Raw genomic sequence first — 24,433 nt, forward strand, 5'->3', positions numbered from 1 at the left:
ACACCCCTTCACCCACTCTCTCTTCCTGACTAGTCTTGACGACCACCCCCTTCACAACTCACCCCTCATGCACGAACAGGTACACCACCTCCTGCACCTCCCATCGCTGCAGGACACTATCTCCTGGGGACATAACCGAGCAGTAACACCGTATGTAGCTACCAGTCTCCCAAGACGACACTACCCATGCAGTGTAAGTTGACAAGTCATGGTTGTTGGGTTAGTAAAAAAATGAGACTGGGAAACCGGTCCTCGTTGTCCTGCTGTCCGCCGTCGTTACATGGCTACAAATTTACTTGATTGTGACTGTTTGTCTGCTTGAAAAGCAAATCTGGAGTTTCAGAACAATGACCCCTATCAACTGACTGTGGCCGGTCAGTCACACAGTCACTCATCCGTTAAGTGACGGGTAGTGTCTCCCAAAGCCGGAGGTGGGTACCGTTCAAGTATCTGGAAGTATGTTCAGGTACACATACTGGTCACTTTGCTGTTATCAGCGCTGTTAATGTAACGAGCTATTATCAATAAAATACTGGCAAAGGGTGTGAAATCGTATGAGAAACATGTAAAGGTGGGTGGATTGTGACGATACCGTTCTAGAGATTGACAGCAACTATGGCACAGATCGAAAGATGCTTGGGTAAGATACACTAGGTGTAATCGAATGATACACAAAACTCAGTAAGGGTGGCAAGGGTTGTTTAGAAACGTATAAAATGGGTGTGGCCGGAATGCGGATCAATATCGAGTCCGTCGTTCGATAGCTATAGAATTGTTAGAGGTAGCAACGCTGGTGATCAGATGCTGCAGACAAACCCGCTTTATACGAAAGGCATTGCAAAAAGGTTTAGCAGAGTAGTTGATACAAGGCCGGCATCGAACCTTTTCTAGTTGAGGAAGCAACCCACAAGTCCTGATATAGTACTGAATATCGCGGATGAATGCGTAAAACAGTGACCGAAATACAAGATGGCTTCAAATGAACTGAACCAACACGTTTGACTACAAACGACACAATACTAGGAATATCTATCTCTGCAACCCAAAAATAAAAGAATCACATTTATCTCGCGATCATCGTCCAGCTCCCCTCAACCTTTCCCACAACGGCAACTGAGTCCTCTTCTTCACCTTCTTCGCACCTCCTCTCTCACCCTCAGTCGCCGTTCCACCAGCTCCTCCATAGCTACTCATCCCACTCTCATCCCGCCACTCTGGCGGCATCGGGGACACTGTCCCGCTAGCCATCCCCATGCCACCACCAACACCTTGCCAACTCTCAGAGATAGGGTCTACCGCATCATAGTAGTCATTGTAGTCATCTGTCAAGCCTCCTTGGTTGTAGGAGCCAACCTTTGCTGAACCGCAGTACGGTGTAGAGTCGTACTGATGGGAATTCGAATAATCCGCAACAAAAGCTGGGTCCGGGCTCATCAAACCCAAGCCCAAGCCACTTGCTTCACGCATCTTCTGTAGGCCACTGACCAAAGGCTCCACCAGTTGTGCTTTGTCGTATCCTCCTTGGAATTGGCTGTTCGCAGCTCTTGCTGTGTCTGTGTCTGCGGTTGGGCTAAACGGCGGAGGAGGTGGTGATTGCGGAGGAGAAACAGACTCGTCACCAATGTCGTCGGTTTGAGTAGCAGTTGATGGGCCATCATCGAGCCCTCCACGTCGATTTCCAAGTGTTTCGCCCTCAGCACCAGCACCAGCACCGTCACGCCTTTCACGTTCGCCTCTCATAGCCACCACCTTCCTCCACAGCGCTGGAAACCTCGTCTCAAGCTCCCTCTCCAGCTCTTGCTGTCTCTGATCAACCGCCCGGGCCCTCTCCTCTCTCTTAGCCGGGCCTAGCTCAGTGATCCGCCTCCCTCCCAGCCCTTCGCCGCTCTCATCAAACTCCTTAAGCCACTCCTCATACTCCCTATCTCTTCTCTGTCTTCGTTCTTCTTCCTCCGTTGCATCATTGTGGTACGATGATGTCCCACCGCCCCCTAGCAACTGCTCGGAACTGGATTCAGAAGCGGCACTCTTCCCCTTGTCCGTGATCCACTTGTCAAAACTATCCGCAAACTCCCTATAATGACCCTTCAAGATGAAACACTGGCCCTTCCAGCCCTTTCCGCGGAATTTGGCCAGTAGCGCGTTGGCGACGGGACATTCCCAGTCGAATTCTATGCATCGGTCGTAGAGTACCACGCAGCGGGACTGGTACCAGCCGTTGAAGGAGTGGCGGGAGGAAACGTCTGTGAAGGTGTCTTCGATCATCTCAAGCGAGGCATGCTGGATGAAGGAGACGGGGCAGCGGAGGTTTATGGCGGAGGAGATGTGGGACTTCTCGAAGTCGGTGGAGGAGCGGAGATCGAGTAAAAGGATGGCGCCGCGGTTGGGATAGATGGAGAGGATGGTGTTGAGGTGGCCTGGAAGAATCATACGAGCGGTGGCTTCTTTGCTGGTAGAGGTCTGGTGTGTAGAGTTGCGGCGATGGAGACTCTGGAGGTTGAGGGTTGTTTGTTCATGCTGCCGGCGCTGGTCGAACCAGAGCTGGTAAACCACATCAGTAAGTGAAACATGAAGACTAAAGAACATAGTAACTTACACCGACTATATTTGAATCTACGTTGAGTGTGGAGGAAAGAAGACCGATAATTGCTTCACTCGGTTGCGGGTCCTTCCGGAAACAGTCCTCCAAGTGGGCAATCGCTTCCCGAGTCAAGTTTTGGGCCTGATCTGTAGGGTCGCTCACATGTTCCGGTGGCCAAACTGGTGGTGTGCTTGTTACGTTGTCGGTGGTCCTTGTCAACGAAATGGCACTAAAGGATGTAGTTGACGAGTCTGGTGGATTAGACAGAGAAGGGTCCGGCGATGGCGACATGACAGAGCCAGCGAGCTGTCCCTCCGTATAACTGAGCACCGCGGGCCGAGAACCTAATTCATGCCTAGGATGTTTCATTTGGCGTGACCCAAAGTCTCCAGATTGTATGTGTGTGCGAGCTTGAGAATCAGTTTGATGAGTGTCTCCCGGGTAATTGGTAGTCATCTCAGATAACAAAGACTCCGTGTCAGCATCCATCGCCTGATTCTCCTCCTCTTCATTCCTAGCAGTTACTTCGCTTTCTGGCGGCGGCTTTGTTGTGTTCGATTCACGCAGAAGGTTGTTGGATCTGATAAAAGCTATAAAGGAACATGCTGGGTCATCAGGTAGAAGATCCCAAACCATGATAGGCAAAGAGAGGAGAAGCAGTGTTGAATGGCTTTTGAAGACTCCTTGAACTTTGACATATTTGGCGATGGCGGGAAAGCCGGCTAACCACTGCTCCCAAGCATTGAGATCCAACCTCTGGTCATCTTCGAGGGCTAATGAGATCATGACATGAGGCTCGTCCTCGTTGGGCTCACTGGTCATCGGAACAGACATACTAGGGAGAGATGGGTAGGCTGATCGTGACGACATCCCCCAGTCATCTTGTCGTGAACTGGAAACGAGACTCTGTTGCTGATACGGTGATAGTGAGCGTCTGGATTCCGGAACAAGTCGACCAATCTCTATGCTCGGTGCTTTGTGGTTGGACGTCATCATGAAATGCACAGGCGTTGACCTGGATTCAAAGTGTTTGCCATTGATAAGAACTGGTCTGGGATGCTTAAGACGTGCGAGAATCTCAGCATGTAACATGGCAGCCGAGAAGACCCTGTGCCGCCATTCCTGAAGGACTTCAATCAAGGCATTGGTGAAAGAGTATCGGCCAGGGTTTGGGGCGATGGCGTCCCAACTCGATGCCGAAATGGTTTCGGTAATGCTTTGACCACTTGGGAAGGTGGCACTAGCTGCTCCCGCGCAACAGTCAAGAAGAATCAAGACATCTGATGGGGATCTTTCGAGGAGTGTCTGAATAGCGGACCACCTATATTGCATAATGAGTAAGCTCACCTCAAAAGATGGTAGTGGATGGTACATATGGACTCACTGTAGCCATGGAGAGTTCGGATTCCGTGTTCTGATGGAAAGAGTAAGCATTAAAGACCATGCACACGGCGCACGGGACATATAAAAACTTACGCGCACCACGTACTCTGACGCGAATCATCAATCCGGGCATGGCCTCCATAGTAGACGATAAAGAGGGTCTTCTTGTCCTCATGTTGTTTGATCATGTCTCCGATTTTGAGCATTAGTTCGAGATGGGAGTTCTCGGTTGGGATGGCGAAGATATCGGTGTCATAGCGGTAGTCTTCTCGGAAACACTTCTCCAGATCCTCCAGTTCGGGAAGCACAAACAAGTCATCACAGGCCCAGTGAAGAAATAGAGCTTGGACTTTAGAGTACCGCTGCTGTGAAGATGCGGTAGTGGGAAATGCCCGATTGGCCGACTAACGGGCAGAAATCAGTTTGAGTCTGGGGACTTGTAGATAAGTGGGTGCTATGACATACATCTTCGAGGGCTTGAGCAAAAGTGTCAAGGTGTCTGACATGATAGCTAACACGACTGACATCGTGAGTTGCCGGGTTACATGATTCGCTGGCCGACCCGTACTAAGTATGTTAGACCATTTTGTTGATATGGCATGTTTTCGACAGTCCAGCCAAAGAAACGAGCGTCAACATACAGCCGAATCAGAATAATTCATAAAGTCATTTTCACTATGACGCGGCTGTCGGGTACGGATAGGGATAAATGCTGGAGTCGTAGAGTCCATCTGGGCAGATTGTAAGACGGTCAGGTCCTAACATGGACTTGAGGGTGTTGGACTGTGTCGATGGCCGTCGGATTGCTTGTGATACGGTACAACTACAAGGCGACATTGAAGTCAAGAATATCCGGTTGACGGCCTCAAGCTAAGCACGACAGAATGTGGCCAAGAAGGGCCCTTTTGTTTGGGTTGAAGGAGGACCACGGTCACCCGTTTGGGTTGAAGGAGGACCACGGTCACCCGTTTGGGTTTAGCCCAGGATCTGGGGGCGGTGGGGCTTATCAAGGCTGCCCCAGATTGACCCACCCTGTGATTAACCAATCAGAGAGCTTATAAGCTTCCCAAAAGGGATCGCTTCACGAAGAAGCACAGACCATTTTCTTCCAAGCGGCCGGACGGCGGGGAGACGTGGACTGTGGAGCTGGAGCTGTTGACAGCTGTTGATCGGTTCACCTCCAGCTTCAACAACTCCCGTCATCACGACATAAACAACACCACCCAGAGGCAGCTACTACATCCACAGAATATACAATCCTTCGTCTCACATATTTCCTGATCAAAATCAAACAGTCAATCAATCTTTTTATCTCCACAGAATATCGGTCCATCATGAGAGAGCGCATTACCTTCATCCAGAAGCAGGGCGACTCAATCGAGCCTACAACCCTCAAGATCAAGGGTGGTGATGCTGAGAAGGATGGTGCTGAGGAGGGCTCCGATGTCGAGAACGACATGGATGTCGACGAGGCTGACCTCAACGGCCCAGAGATCCAGGCTGCCCGTGAAGACAGACTCACCATTGCAATCGATGAACTACCGACAGACCTGCAAGCGCTCTTGGGAACAGCTCATGAGCTTCACATCAGATACGTCAGCTCGCAGCCATACGAAGCTATCACCCCCTTGCTAGCTAGGCTGCCGCCTGGCTTCCATCTGTTCTACACCCCGGCAAGGGAAGCCGATGCCACATCTCCAGCACTCTGCCTTGCCCTCAATAAAGTATTCGGAAATGTTCAGTGTGAAAACCCGCAGGTTGGTCTATTTCATCTCTCTTACCTACCTGATGGCGTTGGTGCTAATATCTTTACAGGAATCATTCGCGACTCTGCCAAGGGACCGTTTCTCTCACTCAGCTGCCTATCAATACTACCAGCAATCGGTAGACTTCTCCCCATTTATTGAATATGCCAAAGAGAGGCTGTGTTCATCTTCCAAGGACCAATCTTGCGCTTCCAGAGCCGACCGCTTAGCAGAGGCCAGCACGCTGGACATCTCATATGATGCTATCTCCCATGCCGTCAAGCTCACTGCAACATGGCCCTACCAGAAGCAAGAGGTGCACGCGACATCCCGTCCACAGACACGGACAGAGGTCGGAGTCTTGAACTCTGACCGGCCAGGACACGTCGAGCCTCATGAGCTGGCGATTTCCGGTCTCCTCACCGTGTTGGGGCAGGATAAGAAGCCGTCAGCGACCATGTTTGCTTTTGCCTCTCGACATCGTGACGCTGAATCGAGTTTCTCGGCCGAGTTTTTGGAGCCAACCGGTCTTCACCCTACCCTCAAACTCAACCTGAAGTCCAGCAAGCCACCTACTGAAGATGCCCACTGCTCACCACACGCATACTTCACCCTTCCCAAGACCATCTTCGCCGACAGACATCAACTATCAGATGACCTCTTTCTGGCCTCGAAGAATCTGACCGGTCTACGCTACATCTCTCAGCCCGTGGACCTCGAGGCTCCTGAATATGTTGAGAAGCGCTGGGGCTCTTCGCTTCTCTTGGAACTCTCGCCTCCCGAACACGAAAAATCCGAGTCATGGACGGCCCAAGTTCCCTTGCATTTGCGTTACCTATCCCCCGCCGAAGGTGGCTACACCGATATTGAGGTTCCGTACCCGGCTGTTTTCTGGGCCTGCACGGCTGAGGAGGGCACCAAGTTCCCTAATAATCCATTTGAGAAAGTCAACCTCGGCTACGACGGCCTTTTTGGTCCCAGAACGGTATTCTGGCATTTCGAGCCTCGCCCCGCAACTGATAACAGTTTGATCAACACCATCAAGGTGCCAGTTTTGGATACAAACAAGGCGGAGTGGGTAAGCGGCGGTACCGGGCTAGCGGTACTCCTTGGCTTTGCCTGGATTGTGTGGAAGTTGTTTGGAGTGCTCTCAAAGTCTGGATACCAAAACCAACCCGCTCAAGCTGCGGAAGCTGCCAAGATCAAGAAGAAGCAGTAATGGCCAAAAGTGGGATCAGGCGAGTGGACGAAGAGTACCTGAAGATAATGTAATTTTCAAACCATTCAATGTAAGTCACGCTAGCAAATTCGATGCTGACTGCAGTTAATCTAAGTACGCTCTGCTATTTTCGATCTGTATCCCGCGCTTGACAAAGTGGGAGAACAGCTTGGTGAGTGGCGTGTAAGCCGAGTGGTTTGTTCCAAGGTTTCATTGCATCCCGTAACTGCCTTTCACCTTCGCTTCATGGCAAGACAATTCCCAGGTCTTCTCCACCACCACCATCCTACCTAGAAAATAGACCCAATCTAACCGGGCATTTACTCTTTCCTTCATTCGTGGCCATCCTTCTGTCGGAATTTCGGATCGATCGACTTTCTTTGGAAAGTACTCAGCTTGCACCGCAGAGGTGGTACTGCACACTTTAGCTTCTTTGTCAACACACACCAACACCCACACACAGAAGCCCCCACGCTGAATGAAGCCCTCTGCAGCCGAGAAGGACAGAACAGGGATCATGTCAGAGAAGTATTGCCAAGGCCAATGACGTCGCCTCCCTCTGTTCTCAGGAGGCAAGTCTACACCACCCTTACCCAGTGCGTGTGTGAACAACCAAGTGTACTTGGCGACCTCTGAAATATCTCACCGAAGTGGCTCAAGTCAGCTGTGGAATGTCAGAATGTCTCGGGTAAATATGGAAACCAAGTCCAGGGATGACCGGAGACTTCTCACCTACTCTTGCCCGATTAGCTAAGAGTCGTACGAATCCCGCCTTTGGGTTCCTGTTCACATGGCAGGAGTACCCGTAAAAGGCCCTTGGATACTCCATTCTTTCCATGTAGTGAGCCAAGCGGGGAAAGATCATCCAGGGGACCTGCAGCTTGCTCTTTCGATCTCAACGTTGTCTCTTCGTTCTGGGAAGTTGTTGCGTCTGATCAGTCGGTGCCGAACATCCAGGTCCGGAACACTAGTTGTTATAAGTACAACACTCGTCCTCCCTCGTCTTATCATTTGTTTTCTCAGCATCTTTGGCGAACTCAACTTTCTGGCTAGTTGCAAACTTCATCCTCTAGAGGTTCTGATTTTGTATTCAACCCCGATTTCTTTACAAAAGACCGATTTCCGTCTAGCTACCAAGCAGCGGGAAAGCTTACTGAACCTCCACCAAACTCCTCTCTTGGTTCCAAGTACAGTTCAGTTACTACTCACTTCTCAAGAGCATAAAGATGGGTAGCAATCCGGATCGCAGACCAATCTTCGTGGCGACCCATCCTCGGGCTTGCTCCACGGCCTTCGAACGGGTATGTTCCGTCACTTTGAAGAAGAGACAAAGATTATAGGGAAAAGTCTAATCAAATGTCAACTACATAGGTATTTATGACCCGCCCAGACGCCCTGACTTGCGTCCACGAACCCTTCGGCGATGCTTTCTACTATGGCCCCGAACGCCCAAGCACGCGCTACGACCATGACGAGGCCGCAAGAGAGAAGAGTGGGTATTCGGAAGTTAGGTACGGCGATGTCATGGACAGAATATTGAAGGAGATGTTTGAAAACAACGTAAGTGTACACTGAAGCTTGTGTCTCACTCTGTCTCCTCCCGGGACATCATTTACCGATGACATTATTCATATGGTCTGACTCCCATTTGACTTTTGAAAAGACCCGCGTCTTCATCAAAGACATGGCCTACTACATCGTGCCTCCCAACGGCGACCGTCCCTTGGGCCCGGCGCACTCGCTCCGTCGCCACCCCCACCTGTTCGCGGATGAGAGCAATCCAACCTACATTCCCACCTCCCTTCTGATGCTATTCCACTGGACCTTCCTGATCCGCCACCCACGAAAGGCCATCCCGAGCTACTACCGCTGCACCATTCCACCGCTGAGCAAAAAGACGGGGTTCGACAAGTTCATGCCCAGCGAGGCGGGCTACCTCGAGCTCCGCAGGCTCTTCGAATTTTTGCACGACAAAAGAATCATTGTCGAGGAAAGCTGGTACGATACCGAGGAGCTGCGCGAGGTGAGGGGCACGATGTTTCGGCAGATGAAGGGAGACAGTATGTCGGCATGGAGCGGCCCTGATAGGGACGAACGGCTGGAGCAAGGCCCCGCGCTCAGCAGGCAGCTGGAAGACACACCAGGCCCTGTGAAGATCACGGTCATTGACGCGGATGACCTGCTCGACGATCCGGAGGGCACGCTGAGGGCTTACTGCGAGGCCATTGGCCTGGACTTTGACCCCAAGATGCTCAAGTGGGATGACGAGGAGAGCGAGAGGACAGCCAAAGAGGCGTTTGAGAAGTGGAACGGGTTTCATGATGATGCGATTGGGAGTACCGAGCTGAAGCCGCGGGAGCATAAGGCCGTAAGTGTTTTTCGTGCTTTAGAACCTCCCTGAATGCTTTGTGGCGGTAAAAGCAAAATGAAGCTGACAACATATAACGGGACAGAAAACACCGACCAAAGAGGAAGAGGACAAGGAATGGAAGGAGAAGTACGGAGAGGAGGGACAGAAGATAATCAGGGAGACGGTCGACAAGAATGTGGCCGACTATGAGTATCTCAAGAAGTTCGCTTTGAAGCCGAAGAAGTTGGAGCAGGAGTTCACAATGCTTGGATGATAAGACTCTGCTTGTAGTTTGGTCTGGGGATCATGTTTTGGGCCTTGAGCAGGTCGTGTACCTGAGTTATTATCATTAATCATTGAGGGCCCCCAACATTAATAACGGCAGAAGCAACAAACATCCAAGAGATCGTTTGCAAACGTTCGAATTGTATCAAGAGCATCAGAACATAGAGGGAACGACACTGAAGAGAACTGTTTTATCACCTCAAGGTGTGCAGTGAAAAGAGCAACGGGACGACACAGGAGAGGTTTCTGTGGCAGTTTAGCCACATCACTTTAGCTTGAGTTTACTTCACACATATCCAGGAACACTGCGGCTTTGCACAAAATAGTCATTTTTACAGAGAACTATGAATACAAACACAGGTCAGCGATATCAATCGACCGACCTGTTTTTACCCAAACCACACATATGATGATACAGATACAATTGTACACCCGGGGTATGATGGTTTATGGCCTAGAAGGGTGGCATGAAACTGTTCAAGAGAACTTTCCATTTCCAGGTTGGTTGTCCTCACTCACATCCACCCCGCTGTCTGCGGCTCAACAACCTCACATCTCCTTCTTCCGACCGGAGAGCACCTCAACGGAACTCGCACTCCTCCATTTCTCTTCCACCCCATTCAGCCCCTTCCATGACTGATCATCACCCTTTACTCGCTGCTCATCCTAATAGGCATCCTCTTCTTCTCGGCCTCGCCGGGAATACCAACCTCATGGCTGACGTTATCGCTCCACTCCCTCGCATGGAACTTATCCTGCTCGTTGGCCCAGTACACCGTCGCGCTTCTCAGCTGCCTCTTGACGTCGACAACAGCACCCTTTTCCACCGCCCCGCTCGCCTTCTTGATCTCGCCCACCATTTCTGACGAAGGCCCAACGCGAGACACCGCCCACATGAGGTTGCCCTTGCCGGCTCCCGCCAGCACGGCCGCCATGTCGGCCACGCTGTTGGGCTTCTGGTCGTTGAGCTCCTGGCCGCGCTCGCGCTTGGACTTGTGCATCAGCTTGCGGCCTTCCTCGGCCTCGTTAGCCCAGTCCAGCTCGTGCCGCTTCTTGAACTCGCGCAGCTTCTGGTAGATGGATCGGCCCACGGCGCCTTGCTCCTTGTCGGCCAGCTCGATCATGGCGAGCGGGCGCCAGTAGTCCTTGCGGATCTTGCGGGGGACGAGGTTCTTGCCTGTGAAAGGTTGTTGGCGGATGAGGTGTTGGTGCTATAGGGAAGGGTTTGCGCAATTGGTTAGTTAATTGGGACTAACTAAAAGATGATGATAAAAAGAGGGCAGGACAAGGGAGGGAGGGAGGTTGCGTACAGAGATAACAGGCTTGGTCGAGTAGATCACCTGGCCTTGCTCAATGTGGTGGAAGGCCCAGATGCGATCGCCATGGCCCTTGGGGTTTCCCTTGTTTCCTGGCTCTGACTTGAGCTGCAGCCTGGATGGGCTCTTGAGCTCGACAGCCGTCTCCTCGGCCAATGGGCTTGTCTTGAGAACGGCTGTGGTCGGTTTTGGGATCGCAGTGGTGGGGTGTGTGCTGGCGTGGCGCACGGCGCTGAGGCGCGAAACACCGAGGGCCAGGCGGCCTATTGTCGAGGTTGTTACGGAGTTCATGGTGGTTGTGTGGTTGTGTAGGTGGATGTGTAAGGAAAGTGTAGCACCACGCGCCCACGTTGACGACGACTACGGGAGTCTTCCGGCCTTGGACGGGACTGGGACTGGCGCTGGCGCTGGGGCGATCGGTCGGTCGGTCGGGGCGGCCGGTTTGTGGTCGCGTTTCGAGGTGTTGGGGTTAGGTATAGAGGTACTAGGCACAAGCACAAGCACAGGCGCAGGCAGGCAAGGCGCGGAGACGGAGGATCTGGAGACGGAACGGGACGGGGCTGCTCGCGCGCACGCCTGGAGCAGCAGTCGACTCGGATCGCGGAGGTCGGGACGGGACTCGGGGCTCAGAACATTTTTTGGTCCGTTAGGTTCCACCAATTCGGGCCCTCCAATGCGCGGGAATTGTGGGGCGGTGGGGCTTTTGCCTGCCGGAGCTAGAGCGGGCTGAATCCCTCCATGTACTTGTAGTTTGAAGCTCCCGCGGGACCATCTCCATCTCGTGTAAACAATCCTGCTCCTGCGTTTTGACTTCTCTGGTTCCAAATCGACAAGATTCGAGTTTCGTCCGAAATAAGCCAACCTTCCACTCATGCGGTTGAGGTTGAGGTAGCCATTGGTTTTGGGTGTGTGCTCAACCTCAACAACAGTATCTGGTACTCAAATAGACGGGTCCAGGAAGCCGGTCGGCACTTTGCCGAATCCCCGTTCCATGATACATACACACAAGACGGGACATTTGTTGCAAGGAACAGAGACTATCTTGTTCGCCCTTGTACTCAAGACTGGGAAACGGTCTGCTGCCGGTGCGTTAGACTGACAGCATGATCACATTGTTCACCATTTAGTCACTTCAGTTACACGGATTCAGCTTTGTTACCTAGTAGGTAAGTTGTATGATCTTTGCACTCTACACGGAAGAAGAGAATCACATGTCAAGGAACAGGGCGAATGTAATTATAGGACTTTGATTCTATTGGTGTCACTACACTTGAGTCTTCAGAATCAAATCTCGGCCTCCGCTATCCTTACACATGTCTACCTCATGAGAATCACAATGTCTTTCGTTCCATATTATGTAAAATATCTAAATATACAGGCCCAAAACTCCAAATGCAATGTGCGTGCTTCAAACCCCGAAGGCTATCCCATTTTCAAATTCCTCAAGTCATAATACCAAATTCCCGTCTCCCTTAACACTCGGGGCGTCCACGATTAGCTTCACTAATCCTCCTAGTCCACCTCCACGCCGTCGAACATGGCCAAGTCGTCTATCCTGTTAGACATCTAGTCGTCGTAAAGATCCTCATCCATCGAGTCCGGCGCAACCTCGTCGAGTGCATCATCCTCATCTATCATCTCCTCGTCCTCATCAAAAGCCTCGGGATGGTTGGGAAGGACCGTAACCTGGCCGTCTTGGACGACAACCCTGGCAACCTCGCCGTCGCGGATGGCGCCACGGAGGATCAGAACAGCCAAGCGGTTCAGAACCTCTTTCTCAAGCAGACGCTGCAGTGGTCTAGCGCCATAAGCTGGCGAGTAACCTTGAGCACCCAGCTTGTCTTTGGCTTCTTCCGACACCTCGATCCTGATATTGCGATCGTTGTCCTTGAGCCGCTTCTGGATTTCCGCAATGCGTAGATCGACAATCTTGCGGATTTCGCGACGAGTGAGACGGTTGAAGATGACAATCGAGCTGATACGGTTGAGGAACTCGGGAAGGAAGTAGTTGCGCAGGGCGTTCATGACAAGCTCGCGAGTGGTTGGATCAATCTTACCATCCTTGGCGTTGGGACGAGAAAGGTACTCAGCACCCAAGTTGGACGTCATGACAACAATGCAGTTCCTGGCGTCCACGACTCTGCCTTGACCATCCGTGATACGGCCGTCATCCATGAGCTGTAGCAGAACGGTCAAGACCTCCTTGGCTGCCTTCTCAACCTCGTCGAAGAGGAGGATGGAGAACGGCTTGCGGCGAAGGGCCTCAGTCAGCTGGCCACCAGAGTCGTGACCAACGTAACCGGGAGGAGCACCAATCATGCGGCTGAGAGAGTGACGCTCCTGATACTCAGACATGTCGAAACGGATCATGGCCTTGGGATCATCAAACAGGAACTCGGCAAGAGCCTTTGTGAGCAAAGTCTTACCGGTACCCGAAGGACCGCAGAACAGGAAGCTGGGAGGCTGGTTGGGGTTGGAGAGACCCGACCGCTGCAGTCTGATAGCGTTGGATACAGACTGAACGGCCTCCTTCTGACCGACAACAATCTTGCTGAGATGCTTCTCCATGTGCAAAAGCTTCTCCTTCTCGGTGGTCTTGAGGCGTGTGACGGGAATACCGGTCCACCGTGCTACGATCTCGTTGATCTGATCGGGACCAACGACATCAGTGATCATGGAACCACCGGTGTCGGCCGCATTGGCGCTGAGAGCAGCGTCGGCCGCAGCCTTCTCTCTCTCAAGCTTCTTGATAACCGCCTCTTGCTCGGGGATGGCGTAATACTGAAGGTCGGCAGCACGGCTGTGATCTCCCATTCTGCTAGCCTCTTCGGCCTTGACTCTCAAGCTCTCAAGCTTCATCTTGGCTTCCTGGATAGCCTTGCCTCTCTGTCTCTCCTTTTCGTATTTCTCGCGGAGGGGTCTGAGCTCCTCCTCCACGTTCTCGGCATCTTTCTTGGCCTGTTCAAGACGAGCCTTGGAAGCCTCATCCTTCTCGCGAGACAAGGCGTGGATCTCAATCTTGAGCTGGCGCAACTTGCGCTCCAGGGAATCGATGATCTCGGGCTGCGATTCTCGGGCGACTCTGACTGCGGCAGCCGCCTCGTCGATCAGATCGATAGCCGAATCAGGAAGTCTGCGAGAAGTGAGGTAGCGGGCCGCAAGAGTTGCAGCGGCCACAATGGCAGCATCGGAAATGGTGACACCATGGTGCACCTCGTACTTCTCCTTGAGACCACGGAGAATGGAAATTGTCTCCTGAACGGAGGGCTCCTTGACAATGACCTGCTGGAAGCGACGTTCAAAAGCGGCATCCTTCTCGATATACTTGCGGTACTCGGCCAGGGTGGTAGCGCCAATGCAGTGAAGCTGACCACGGGCGAGCATTGGCTTCAACAGGTTGGCCGCATCCATGCCGCCTTCTCCGGACGAGCCAGCGCCCATGAGCAAGTGGATTTCATCGATGAACAGGATGATCATGTCCTTGGACTCTTGGATCTCCTTCAGAACTCCCTTCATGCGCTCTTCGAACTCACCCCTGTACTTGCTGCCGGCCACCAGGGCACCGACATCAAGAGACAGAAGCTTGCAGGCGGCCAGATTGTCGGGTACATCAGCGTTGACGATGCGCTGAGCGAGACCCTCAACGACGGTAGTCTTACCGACACCAGGCTCACCGATGAGGACAGGGTTGTTCTTGGTACGACGAGAAAGGATACGGATGACTCTCCGAATTTCCTCCTCACGACCAATGACGGGGTCGATCTTGCCTTCCCTGGCCATGGCGGTCATATCAACGGTGAACTTGGCGAGGTTCTCGTGCTCCTCTTCGGTGTCGGCATTGCGAGAGTCGACGCGCTTGGTACCGCGGATGGCCTGGATAGCATCGGTAACGAGCTTTGGCTTGGGAATGTTGGCCTCCTTGAGCGCATTCGTGATCGACGGTTCCTCGGCCAGAGCTGTAATAAGATGGTCGACGGCAATGTATGTGTCTTTTTGCGTCTTCTGTAGCTCGTTGGCCTTGCGCAGGACTGTGGTGAAGGAAGGAGCCATCGAGACATGTTCGGGAGGAGGGTCTTGGCTGGGGAGGCGGACGAGTGACTTCTTGAGGGCGCGGTCGAACAGCTGGGGATCGCCATGGGCTCTCTCAATGACTTGGCGGAAGAGAGAGCTGGTGGGTGGGGCATTCTGCTGGTCTTTGCTCGGATCTGGGAGAGGGTCGAGAAGCGCGACTGCCAGGTGAACGGGGAGGAGTTGTGAGTGGGCGTATTGCTCTGCCAGGGCCATGGCATCCTCCAAAGCCTTCTTGGCCCGGTCGGTGAATTCCATTTTCGACGTCATGGTTGCTTATAGTGTGCGAGACTCTTGTTGGTCCCTGGAGAGTTTGTGTGGTGTTGTGCTTCGAGTTGGGTGTGTGTGGTGTTGTTGATGTAGAAAAGAGAAAGGTTTCAGAAGCTAGTGTGACGTAAGGCTTCAACCTTGAAAAACAGCTTTCGTGAAAATGTGTTTGGGGTATCTCTTGTACACTTTCGTGACGATGTTTTGATCCGGGGAAAAACGAAGAATTGCTGACCGGGGGGAGAGGTCAGACGGAGTGGAATTTATTCGTGAGCCTTGGTGGAGAGAGAAGCCGCGAGTTGATGCCCGAGCTGGCTGTGCAAGAGCAAAGCTGCTTCTCGATGGCCCTCGCAGCCTGTCGCAAGTGCGGGCGCATACGGGAAGAGAAACGACGACATCATAGTGACAAGCAGGCACCGGCAGGCCCCAGAAGCGACTCGAACCTTCAGCGGTCTTCCTGTCACCGTACTGGCTGCTGTTCGGGGCTGAGGGGTATAAAGTGGGTACCTCGAGGGCGGGGCACAAGCTTTCCAGTGGGGCACTTCCGGACTGTCTCTCCGTTCATTCGCAGTACCTGCATCGACAACCAAGCTGCTCATCATCAACAAGACAACCACAATGTCGGGATCTTCACACTCCAGCATCTCTCTTACAATGACTTTTCCCATCTACAGGTCTGGCCATGAAGGCACACCGAGGTCTTCGGATTGAATCACCTCCACTGCCATCACAGTATAAGGAAAGCTCCTTGCACATCCGTTCTTCCGATTTCTATGACGAGAAAGTCAAATGATGTTGCGGATCGTAGTGGGTTGGGTATCATGAGATGCCTCCGACCAAGCCCGCCCAACGTGAGCCAGCTTGGTTGGTCCCACTCCATACTTCTCCGGTATTCAAGGAACAAGGTCACCCACCAACGTTTAGGCCGTGGTGATGCTCGTATTAGGTGATAGTCTTTCGAGATGGATGAATTCTGTGACTTCGGTCGCGTTCTATATTACGATACTCCCACCCCTCGTTTGCCACTTATGTATTCATAAACACCTTCCCACTTGAGGGCCTCGGGAAGGAACGGTGAGATAGGTCAAAGAGTCTGAATGACAATCGATTATTCTACCTGTGTCAGTATACATGTTGGTGGTTGAGGGTCTTCAACATGTCTGATCGCAATCATGTCAGACCCTAACCCTTGCCCCTAAACAAAATAAACATCGCAGCACAACATCATCTGTCCAGCGCTCCCAAGGCTCAGCAAAGGGAGGGTAACAGTTCCATTCACGACTAGAAACACAAGCTTCCACTTCCACCGTCAAGTTGCCTTCTGCTTACGCTTTTTTCAGTCCAACAACTTTTTCGCTGCGATACCACTCCAGTATAACTTGCTCTGGAAAGGTATCATATACGGCTAATCCTGCCAGCAATCTGGATTACCAGGACGACTGTGAGGTCAGCCGGGCTCACCGGGCAGGAAACCACCATAGGTGAAGACCGAATACTGAAAGAGAGTGGGACACTGAATATAGAATCATCGGCCTCGATCGAGGGTTGTTTCTTCCTTCACACCGCAAGTCAGATGAACATGGCGATGCAGGAGTTCCCTCCGGAAATATAAACTTCATGGACGTCGGGTGGTAAATGCCGGCCTGTGACAGTGTCGCCGGGGCACGCCGGGGTCGCGCACGGCGAACGTAGGAGCGGGTAAAAGTGGGACTCGGCAATTTTAGCTTCGAGCATCCACTGAAGCCATTGCATCCAAAGTGGAGGATTGATGGGCTTGGCGTCCCCCGCATATCGGAGGAGTGGGTCTCCTTGTCGGTAAAAAAAAGTTCTGGCAGAGAAACGCGGGCGAACGTCCATCGGTCGCGGCCGTCAGAGCTTGGAGATTCCTATCGCATTGCATCACCAACTCCATCAATCCACAACACACCGACAAGATGCGCCCTCTTACAGAAACCGAGCAGAAGACCGTCTTCGAGAAGGTCAGTTCCAGTGCCGAAACAATCCCACATTATAACAAGGATGAACAACAGCTGACTGGTCGCATTGGCACCCTACAGCTTGCAAACTACTGCACCGATCTCAAGAGCCTTATCGCTCCTCTCGACGATGGCGACAGATACGTTTTCCGTCTGAACCACTCTCGCGTACGTTCCACCTCCCTCGCCTCCTCTCGGCCTTGTTCGATACACCGTCCCTTCCCCTCTGGCCGTGCGCCGCCGAGGACAACGACAACCGTAGCGACGACGACAACAGCCACCACACCACCAACCAGAATAAGGGCCAGATAGACTGACAAAGACGATGCTATACAGGTCTACTACGTCCGTCTCTCCGTTGCCAACCTCGCCACCAGTGTCAGCCGCGATGCCCTCCTCAGCTTGGGTACCTGCCTTGGCAAGATGACCAAGACCGGAAAGTTCAGACTTCACATCACTGCCCGTACGTTCCATATCCAATACCGAATCCTTATGCGGCTCCTGGGGCAGTTGGAATGTACCTGAAAGCTAACAACCTCATCACCAACCTTACAGTCCCTATCCTCTCCGAGCACGCCCGTCACAAGATTTGGGTCAAGGACAACGGTGCCCAGCCCTTCCTCTATGGCTCCAACGGTATGCCGCTCCCTCTCCCGATTTTCTAGCCCACTGGCTTCATAAAATTCTAACGAGTTTCCAAAAACAGTCGTCAAGGCCCACGTCGGCCGTTGGTCCGAGGACTGCCCCGAGCACTCCGGTGTCGTCGTCTACAGCATGGCCGATATCCCCCTCGGCTTCGGTGTCACAGCTCGCAGCACAACCGAGGCGCGCCGCCTTGATCCCACGGGTATCGTTTGCTTCCGTCAATCGGACTGCGGCGAGTACCTCCGTGATGAGGACACCCTTTTTGCTGGTTAAAGTGTCGGTCTGAGTAAGACGGATGGAAGGAAACAACGAAGGGTTGGAAAAGAGAAGGGCATATGAAAGTTTTTCTTAAGGAAGTACCATAAAGGCGTCCTGGCGTTTGCAACACTATACACTTTTGGTCAGAATCAGATACCTCCAGCATTCTTATCTGGGTAGATATAATTTGATCTTTTTTCTCGTCTAGCAAAAAGGGGTGGCCAAGACATGTCTACAGTATATATCATCCGTTGCGTTCGGAGCTTATCGACCCCGTCGTTCTTATACCTGTGAAAGCCATTGTTCGTCCAAATTCCAACCCACGCAACATACTCAAGTTGTTTCTGTTTACTTTGCTTTCAACATGTAATCCCAAGATGCAAACCCCGTCTATGTTTTTTCTCTGGTATAACCGCACCTCCTCTACCATACCATACCCTACCTCGACCCTTCAAGCCCGATGTCCCCCAACAGGACTAGCCGGCCTACTCACCGTATTATAGAAACTCACACTCTCCCTCTGCGCCACATACTCGCTATCCGCATACCCCAACAACTGCCCAATCTCCACGCTCTGGTGTCCCTTGATCCTTGCAATCTCCGCGCTCGCGTAGTTGGTCAGGCACCGGCCCACCTCCACCGCCTCGCCCTCCCACATCTTGCCGTCCGGACCGGGCGTAGACCTGCGCTTATCAACAACGCACAGCCGCACGGCCTCTTGCTGAGCAAAGAAGCCCTCGACGTCGACCACGCCGACGGGCAGCAGGCCGGCTTTGCCGAGAAGAGCCTTGTACGCGCCCTGGTCGATGTACAGAGTGCCGTGCGGGCGAAGGCCGTGCAGGATCCAGAAGTAGCGGTCGCGGACGGGCGAGGGCGAGGGGAGGAAGCGCGTGTGCAGGGGGATCTGGCTGCGATCGATGACGGCTGGGGCTTGCTCGATGCTCGGGGTGGCAGCCGCGGCGGCCGGGGTGGAGGTGCCGGAGCCGGAGCCGTTGTTGAGAGAGGCGAGAGCGGCGGTGGAGGGGTGGTTGACCTGGGTGGTGAGAGAGGCCGGGGAGTGGCTACCTTGGATGTGCTTGACGATCTTGTGGATGTTACCCGGGTTGGAAGAGCGGGTGATGACGGTGGTGACACCGGCGGAGGTGGCGAGGCGGGCGGCTACGATCTTGGTGGACATGCCGCCTGTGCCGAGCGATGAGCCGGCTTGGGAGACTGGGAAGTAGGAAGCACAGGTTAGGAAGGAGGTTCTGAGACACCGAGACGGGGCAGCGAAAAGGGGCCACTTACCATCGGCAACAAGGGCGCCGATATCTTCCACAACCTCGATCGGCTGGGCGTCAGGGTTGGTTCTGGGGTTCTTGTCATAGAGACAGTCGACGTCGGTCATGAGGAAGAGGAGATCGGCGTGGACCATGGCGGCGGTGATGGCTGACAGAGTATCGTTATCACCAAACTTGATTTCGGATACGGCCAGCGTATCGTTCTCGTTGACGATGGGGATCACGCCCATATCGAGCAGCTCATGTATAGTGTTCTGCGCATTGAGGTATCGTGACCGCTGAAGAGGAAGTCAGCGGAAAGTCGTTCATTCTAAGGTGTGTGATTCCCACTCACATCGGAAATATCGCTTCTGGTAAGCAAGATCTGGGCGATAGGCTGTCTAAGATGGTTGAACAAGCTATCCCATAGACTCATTAGGCGACACTGTCCGATAGCTGCCAAGGCCTGTCATGGTGTAAGTCAACTAAGATCCTTCTTGTTGTGCAAGTAGGAGGACTTACCTGCAACTTCGAGATATGTTTTGGTCTCCTCTCAACGTCCATTCTTTGGAGACCAACTCCAATGGCGCCGGAAGACACGATGATGACTTTGTGCCCATCTTTTCGTAGTTTGACCGCCGTCTCGACTATTAGGGTGAGAGTGGATAGAAGGGGTTCATGTGTCTTTTCGTCCACAATGGAACTGGTTCCTGGGGTAGTGCATGTTAGCCCATGAGCAGTGTGGCATGTAAGATCCCGAGTTGTTGTATGTGCCGTATCACATGAACTTAAAGCAGTTCATAATGCTTTGAGGGAAAACAAAAAGGGGTTTCCGCTCACCGAGTTTGATCACGACTCCAAGGGAACGAGGACCCCTCATGGCTGTAGCGAACAGAAGATATTAACACAAGCCCTTATACAACCACGCCACAGTCGTGGACTGAGACCGAATTTCATACAACGCCGAAGACAATCCTGGGGATGGGTGAGTGACATGAGAAAAGAGGTGTGTTTCTGCACTTACACACATGGTGATGTTGATGGTGGTGCGTCTCTGTCTCCATCTTATAAAATCCAAACTGTAGGTCGCCTGTACGCGTGTAATTTCACTCAACCCAAGCTTGACCAGTCAACAACCGTTTCTCGATTCGGAATCGATCCCTCAAGGTGCGTTCGGGTACGGGCATGCTTCCCTTCGGGTGCTTCTGGGGAACTGGAGTCACAGTGGGTGCCGCGACTTTGACAAAGTGGACCGAGTCATCGGATTGTTGATGCTGGCCGCGCCACCTGGCATTGGCCGACATCGGGGCATGGACCCTCAGGCCAAGGTTACAGGGTATTTCCAGCGCCCTTCAGGGACATACCGCCCCGGGCTTACCGCCTTTGTTGTCTCCGACAGGGCGTGAGATGCGGCTCTTGCGCGCTTCCTACCTAGGTTAGCAGGTCCCGAACTCCGGATGGAAGTCACACTCCACGTCCGGGTGGTGACGACATGCCTCTTTTCCGTGGTTGCTCCACTGTAAATTTTAGGTCACAGACTTCGGGTTAGTACAATCCATTGTTGCTAGCAACCCTCACAGCCGATACCTCCCCGTCAAGGTGCGCATCTCATCTCAAACACGATCCGATCCGATTTGCAGATCAAACGACTGGCCTCCATTCTCGACGATAACCTCCAGCTGCTGCCCAACACCCAGCCAGCCCATCCTCCGCTCGATCCCCGACTACCATCTTTCCCCAAGCAAACGCGACGTCCGAACAGACGACCACATCATAATCACCATGTCACCAGCGCCCACCACCAGCGCCGGCCCCGCGTCCTCGGGCATCCCTCCCTCCTCTCTCCCCACATCCACCGTCACCGAGAACGACACGAAACCTTCATCCTCTTCCTCAACAGCCAACGATCTCCTCCCGCGGTACCTAAACAACGACCCCGCCCGCACCGGCTACGACCCCTCCATCCAATGGTGGATGAACTACTTCAAGATCCTCACCGGCCAAATCACGCCCGAGGGCGTCGAGCACTACCGGGAGGACCGGTACAGAGCCAACGAGGCGCGCGACTGTGCGCGGTGCGAGGCCGACCGGGACTGGCTGTTCCAGAACTCGCCCGTGGTGCGGTTCCTGCGCGAGAAGGTGGCCGACCTGAATGGTGTTTTGGACGAGACCAATGTTGTTTGTCGTCGGTGTCCGAGCCGGATCGTGGTGATTCCCGGAAACAAGGAGAAGGGAGAGGAGGACAGGATAGAGGTTGCCAGACAGGGTGGTGGTTTCAGTCCTGATCATGGTATCCTGCTGTGCGCCAATGAGATGCGGAATCGAGGACACTTGGAGGATACGCTGGCGCATGAGATGGTGCATGCTTGGGATCATTTGAGGTGGAAGGTGGATTGGTTTGGGGAGAAGAGTTTGAGGCATGCTGCTTGTACTGAAGTGAGTTGACTTTCCCTTTCCCTTCCCCGTCCGTTTGTTCCGTCTCGAGCTGGAAGAAAAGTGGCTGACCTCCGGGGTGTTCTGAGCAGATCCGAGCATCAATGCTCAGTGGCGAGTGCAGATGGACACGCGAGTCTATTGTTAGAGGTAACTGGACGCTTACCCAACAATTCCAGAACTGCGTACGTATGCGAGCTATACAGTCGGTCATGGCACGGCCGACGTGCAAGGACGATGTCCATGCGACAAAGGTGGTCAACGAGGTCTGGGATTCGTGTTTTTCGGACAAGAGGCCGTTCGAGGAGATCTATAGGTGATCCCGAGGTTGTATCGCGGATGAAAGAGCGTTTTGTACCATGTACTGCTGCTGCTACTGCTCGATGAACAATCAGGGCTTGTACAATGATGATACCACTTCCACTTGAGGCCGCAGCTTTAACCTCGTTGCGCTAATGTCCACATTGGTTGAGCTTGTGATACTTAAACTACAGTCAACGTCCAGTCCGTTACTCGCTAGATGCCGGAACCTAGGTATGGATAGGCACAGATAAACAACTCATGAGCCCCTTTCGCCTTGATAACTTGAGGCAGCTTGATCTTGACCCTCTTCCTCTCGCTCAAACGCCCAGAACGCCGGTGATACAATATGAAAACAAACAAGCTGACAATGCAACTAGGCTCCACGCTTCCGCAGTGCTTGAAGAAAGTTCGAAAGAAATCAGACAAAGCAAAGGCAAACTAGAGACATATCCCTCAGTTGCCCATTTTGCTCGCCATCTTCTCCCGGTTCGCGGCCCTTTCTCCCTTGACGCAGTGCTTCAAGATCCAAGGGTGGTTCTCAACCTCCTCCAAAGGAAGACGTTTCTCCGGATCGAGTACCAGCAACTTATTTGAATTAGTTAGCATCGAAGGAGCATCCATGCGGGGAGCATTGACTTCTCACCTTCTTAATCAAATCCTTCGCCTCCTTGCTGACCCACTCGGGAATCGTCATATCCGCCCTCGCAATCCTCTTCTGTGTCATAATCGGTGTATCCTCGAACGGTGCCTCGCCGACCAGAAACTCGTAGGTCAACACGCCCAAGCTCCACAAGTCCACCTTCTCATTGTACCAGTTATCCTTGGACCCGCTCCGGATCATCTCTGGCGGCAGGTAATCCAGCGTTCCGCAGAGCGTCTGTCTCCGGTTGTTGGGCGCGTGCACGCTCCAGCCAAAATCCGATATCTTGATCTCCCCGTGGATGCCCACCAGAATGTTTTCCGGTTTGATATCGCGGTGGATGACGTGCTTGCGGTGCAAGTATTTGAGCGCCGAGGCCATTTGCGCAACGTACTGCGCTGCCTTCCACTCGGGGAAACGGTTCTCCTTGCGTAGGTGCTTGTATAGCTCGCCCTTGCCGGCGTACTCGAGGATCAGAAAGATGCGCTTGCTGTCGTGGAAGTGTCCGTACAACTTCAAGATGTTGGGGTGTCGTAGGTTCGACTGAATTTCGATCTCGCGGCGCACTTGCTTCTCGACTCCGGTGCCGTGTTGCAGTTCCGACTTGAAGAGCACCTTGAGGGCACAGATGAAACCGGAGCTGCGCTCCCGCGCGAGGTATACGCGGCCGAATTTGCCTTTGCCAAGCGGTCGACCGATTTCGAACATGCCAAGATGGAACTGTTTGGGGGATATCGATTGATCGTAGCCGGCACTGGAGGAAGATTCGGATGTAGATGTAACTGTCGAAGAAACGCTAGCGGAGGCCATTGGCTGGGAAAGTTCATCGTGATCATCATTGTCGACTCTACGGATGCCGGCGTATGTCGTGGACTTGTGAGCGGCGGATGAAACAACGGTCGAGGATTTCGTGGCAACGGGAACGGTTCTCTGTGGTTTTCGTGGTGAGCGAGGTTCGCTAGGGACGATGGGCGGATTCTTCCTTTGCGCGACTTGCGAAGGAACAGAGACGGAGGTGCTTACTACGGTATTGCCGCTTTGCGATTGAAGGGCTACTTTGAAGAGATTCGGCCTGCCGGGGGCGCTCGTGTGTGGTACTTGACTGGGACCTGCCTGCGATCGCGCATTTGAGTTAGACCAGCCATTGAGAAAACGTTGATGTATAGATCATACCTTTGACTTGAGCTCTCTCGCCTTTTGCTGAAGTCGAGCGCCATCGCTTGGATCATTGTTTTCGTCATGTATCGACATGCGCCCGAAGCGTGACTCCATCGGTTGGCCCGCCATCTTGGGCACGACGATTTCTGGGATCGCGAACGAGAAACGGTTGAGAGGAAGACTAGGTGGGATGTTGCATAGACGATGAAAGGATAGCGGGCGGGCGCAAGCAAAAGCGATAGACTTGATTCCTAGGGCGTCGTGTTGAAAGCGCAGGCCAGTTCAGTATTTGTTGGTTGAAGTTGGTTGTCAAGGTTGGTTGCACACAAGGCCAACGAAGTTGATGCTGATTGGAGTTGAGACGCTTCCCAGGTTGGTGTGCCAGGATTGGGGGTTTATTTACCGGGGCCCACAATTCCGTTGCCTAGCAACAGTCACTGCCCTGTCTGGCTGCGCCGTACTTACCCCCTGGGTCTCCTGAACAAACAACTGAGACCAGCAATTGGGAAGGTGGACTTGGGCTCAGTAGAGTTCACAGGATCACAAG

The 24,433-nt window shown here is 53.0% G+C and overlaps 9 protein-coding genes across 9 annotated transcripts; 4 read left to right on the forward strand and 5 right to left on the reverse strand.

Moving 5' to 3' along the window:
* Positions 1-807: 807 nt before the first annotated feature.
* Positions 808-4,924, reverse strand: B0H65DRAFT_472501 (uncharacterized protein). The gene is made up of 6 exons (XM_062827148.1): positions 4,606-4,924; positions 4,430-4,531; positions 4,058-4,368; positions 3,966-3,995; positions 2,597-3,902; positions 808-2,541 (listed from the first exon to the last, which is right to left on the reverse strand). The coding sequence occupies exons 1-6, from the start codon at positions 4,693-4,695 to the stop codon at positions 1,075-1,077; spliced, it is 3,306 nt and encodes a 1,101-aa protein (XP_062679408.1). The 5' UTR covers positions 4,696-4,924; the 3' UTR covers positions 808-1,074.
* Positions 4,925-5,298: 374 nt separating this feature from the next.
* B0H65DRAFT_431147 (PIG-X) lies at positions 5,299-6,928 on the forward strand (the record flags this gene model as incomplete). The annotated part of the gene is made up of 2 exons (XM_062824927.1): positions 5,299-5,721; positions 5,780-6,928. 2 exons carry the CDS (start codon positions 5,299-5,301, stop codon positions 6,926-6,928), a joined length of 1,572 nt encoding a protein of 523 aa, XP_062679409.1.
* A 1,126-nt stretch (positions 6,929-8,054) lies between these two features.
* B0H65DRAFT_260340 (P-loop containing nucleoside triphosphate hydrolase protein) lies at positions 8,055-9,761 on the forward strand. The gene is made up of 4 exons (XM_062822604.1): positions 8,055-8,229; positions 8,300-8,488; positions 8,592-9,296; positions 9,382-9,761. Exons 1-4 carry the CDS (start codon positions 8,155-8,157, stop codon positions 9,550-9,552), a joined length of 1,140 nt encoding a protein of 379 aa, XP_062679410.1. The 5' UTR covers positions 8,055-8,154; the 3' UTR covers positions 9,553-9,761.
* A 104-nt stretch (positions 9,762-9,865) lies between these two features.
* On the reverse strand, positions 9,866-11,496 carry B0H65DRAFT_472505 (transcriptional regulation of mitochondrial recombination-domain-containing protein). Its single transcript, XM_062827149.1, has 2 exons — positions 10,874-11,496; positions 9,866-10,774 (listed from the first exon to the last, which is right to left on the reverse strand). The coding sequence occupies exons 1-2, from the start codon at positions 11,168-11,170 to the stop codon at positions 10,214-10,216; spliced, it is 858 nt and encodes a 285-aa protein (XP_062679411.1). The 5' UTR covers positions 11,171-11,496; the 3' UTR covers positions 9,866-10,213.
* A 606-nt stretch (positions 11,497-12,102) lies between these two features.
* B0H65DRAFT_260400 (heat shock protein) lies at positions 12,103-15,347 on the reverse strand. The gene has a single exon (XM_062822605.1). The coding sequence runs from the start codon at positions 15,215-15,217 to the stop codon at positions 12,446-12,448; it is 2,772 nt and encodes a 923-aa protein (XP_062679412.1). The 5' UTR covers positions 15,218-15,347; the 3' UTR covers positions 12,103-12,445.
* Positions 15,348-17,148: 1,801 nt separating this feature from the next.
* B0H65DRAFT_430770 (60S ribosome subunit biogenesis protein NIP7) lies at positions 17,149-18,108 on the forward strand (the record flags this gene model as incomplete). The annotated part of the gene is made up of 5 exons (XM_062824901.1): positions 17,149-17,193; positions 17,272-17,358; positions 17,527-17,653; positions 17,746-17,826; positions 17,897-18,108. The coding sequence occupies 5 exons, from the start codon at positions 17,149-17,151 to the stop codon at positions 18,106-18,108; spliced, it is 552 nt and encodes a 183-aa protein (XP_062679413.1).
* Positions 18,109-18,401: 293 nt separating this feature from the next.
* Positions 18,402-20,372, reverse strand: B0H65DRAFT_260482 (Aspartate/glutamate/uridylate kinase). The gene is made up of 4 exons (XM_062822606.1): positions 20,193-20,372; positions 19,875-20,062; positions 19,708-19,818; positions 18,402-19,651 (listed from the first exon to the last, which is right to left on the reverse strand). The coding sequence occupies exons 1-4, from the start codon at positions 20,230-20,232 to the stop codon at positions 18,545-18,547; spliced, it is 1,446 nt and encodes a 481-aa protein (XP_062679414.1). The 5' UTR covers positions 20,233-20,372; the 3' UTR covers positions 18,402-18,544.
* A 353-nt stretch (positions 20,373-20,725) lies between these two features.
* Positions 20,726-22,394, forward strand: B0H65DRAFT_260590 (mitochondrial inner membrane protease atp-23). Its single transcript, XM_062822608.1, has 3 exons — positions 20,726-20,896; positions 20,993-21,788; positions 21,878-22,394. The coding sequence occupies exons 2-3, from the start codon at positions 21,135-21,137 to the stop codon at positions 22,103-22,105; spliced, it is 882 nt and encodes a 293-aa protein (XP_062679415.1). The 5' UTR covers positions 20,726-20,896; positions 20,993-21,134; the 3' UTR covers positions 22,106-22,394.
* Positions 22,395-22,541: 147 nt separating this feature from the next.
* On the reverse strand, positions 22,542-24,015 carry B0H65DRAFT_430915 (serine/threonine-protein kinase 6; the record flags this gene model as incomplete). The annotated part of the gene is made up of 3 exons (XM_062824912.1): positions 22,542-22,673; positions 22,732-23,841; positions 23,902-24,015. 3 exons carry the CDS (start codon positions 24,013-24,015, stop codon positions 22,542-22,544), a joined length of 1,356 nt encoding a protein of 451 aa, XP_062679416.1.
* Positions 24,016-24,433: the final 418 nt, after the last annotated feature.

This window comes from Neurospora tetraspora, assembly GCF_033439725.1.
Source record: "Neurospora tetraspora strain CBS 560.94 chromosome Unknown B0H65scaffold_6, whole genome shotgun sequence".
In the NCBI taxonomy this organism is placed as follows: domain Eukaryota; kingdom Fungi; phylum Ascomycota; class Sordariomycetes; order Sordariales; family Sordariaceae; genus Neurospora; species Neurospora tetraspora.

Bases quoted from the DNA above. Each gene is read 5' to 3' on its own strand.
- B0H65DRAFT_472501 (XM_062827148.1), bottom strand. From the start codon at position 4,695: ATGGACTCTACGACTCCAGCATTTATCCCTATCCGTACCCGACAGCCG. The intron at 4,369-4,429 runs GTATGTCATAGC...TCTGCCCGTTAG, and splicing joins TTGCTCAAGCCCTCGAAGAT to TCGGCCAATCGGGCATTTCC. The intron at 3,903-3,965 runs GTGAGTCCATAT...TATGCAATATAG, and splicing joins CCGAACTCTCCATGGCTACA to GTGGTCCGCTATTCAGACAC.
- B0H65DRAFT_260340 (XM_062822604.1), top strand. From the start codon at position 8,155: ATGGGTAGCAATCCGGATCGCAGACCAATCTTCGTGGCGACCCATCCT. The intron at 8,230-8,299 runs GTATGTTCCGTC...TCAACTACATAG, and splicing joins GCTCCACGGCCTTCGAACGG to GTATTTATGACCCGCCCAGA. The intron at 9,297-9,381 runs GTAAGTGTTTTT...ATAACGGGACAG, and splicing joins AGCCGCGGGAGCATAAGGCC to AAAACACCGACCAAAGAGGA.
- B0H65DRAFT_472505 (XM_062827149.1), bottom strand. From the start codon at position 11,170: ATGAACTCCGTAACAACCTCGACAATAGGCCGCCTGGCCCTCGGTGTT. The intron at 10,775-10,873 runs GTACGCAACCTC...CCTTCCCTATAG, and splicing joins CGACCAAGCCTGTTATCTCT to CACCAACACCTCATCCGCCA.
- B0H65DRAFT_260400 (XM_062822605.1), bottom strand. From the start codon at position 15,217: ATGACGTCGAAAATGGAATTCACCGACCGGGCCAAGAAGGCTTTGGAG.
- B0H65DRAFT_260482 (XM_062822606.1), bottom strand. From the start codon at position 20,232: ATGAGGGGTCCTCGTTCCCTTGGAGTCGTGATCAAACTCG. The intron at 20,063-20,192 runs GTGAGCGGAAAC...GCACTACCCCAG, and splicing joins TGGAGTCGTGATCAAACTCG to GAACCAGTTCCATTGTGGAC. The intron at 19,652-19,707 runs GTGAGTGGGAAT...CTTCCTCTTCAG, and splicing joins CCAGAAGCGATATTTCCGAT to CGGTCACGATACCTCAATGC.
- B0H65DRAFT_260590 (XM_062822608.1), top strand. From the start codon at position 21,135: ATGTCACCAGCGCCCACCACCAGCGCCGGCCCCGCGTCCTCGGGCATC. The intron at 21,789-21,877 runs GTGAGTTGACTT...TGTTCTGAGCAG, and splicing joins GGCATGCTGCTTGTACTGAA to ATCCGAGCATCAATGCTCAG.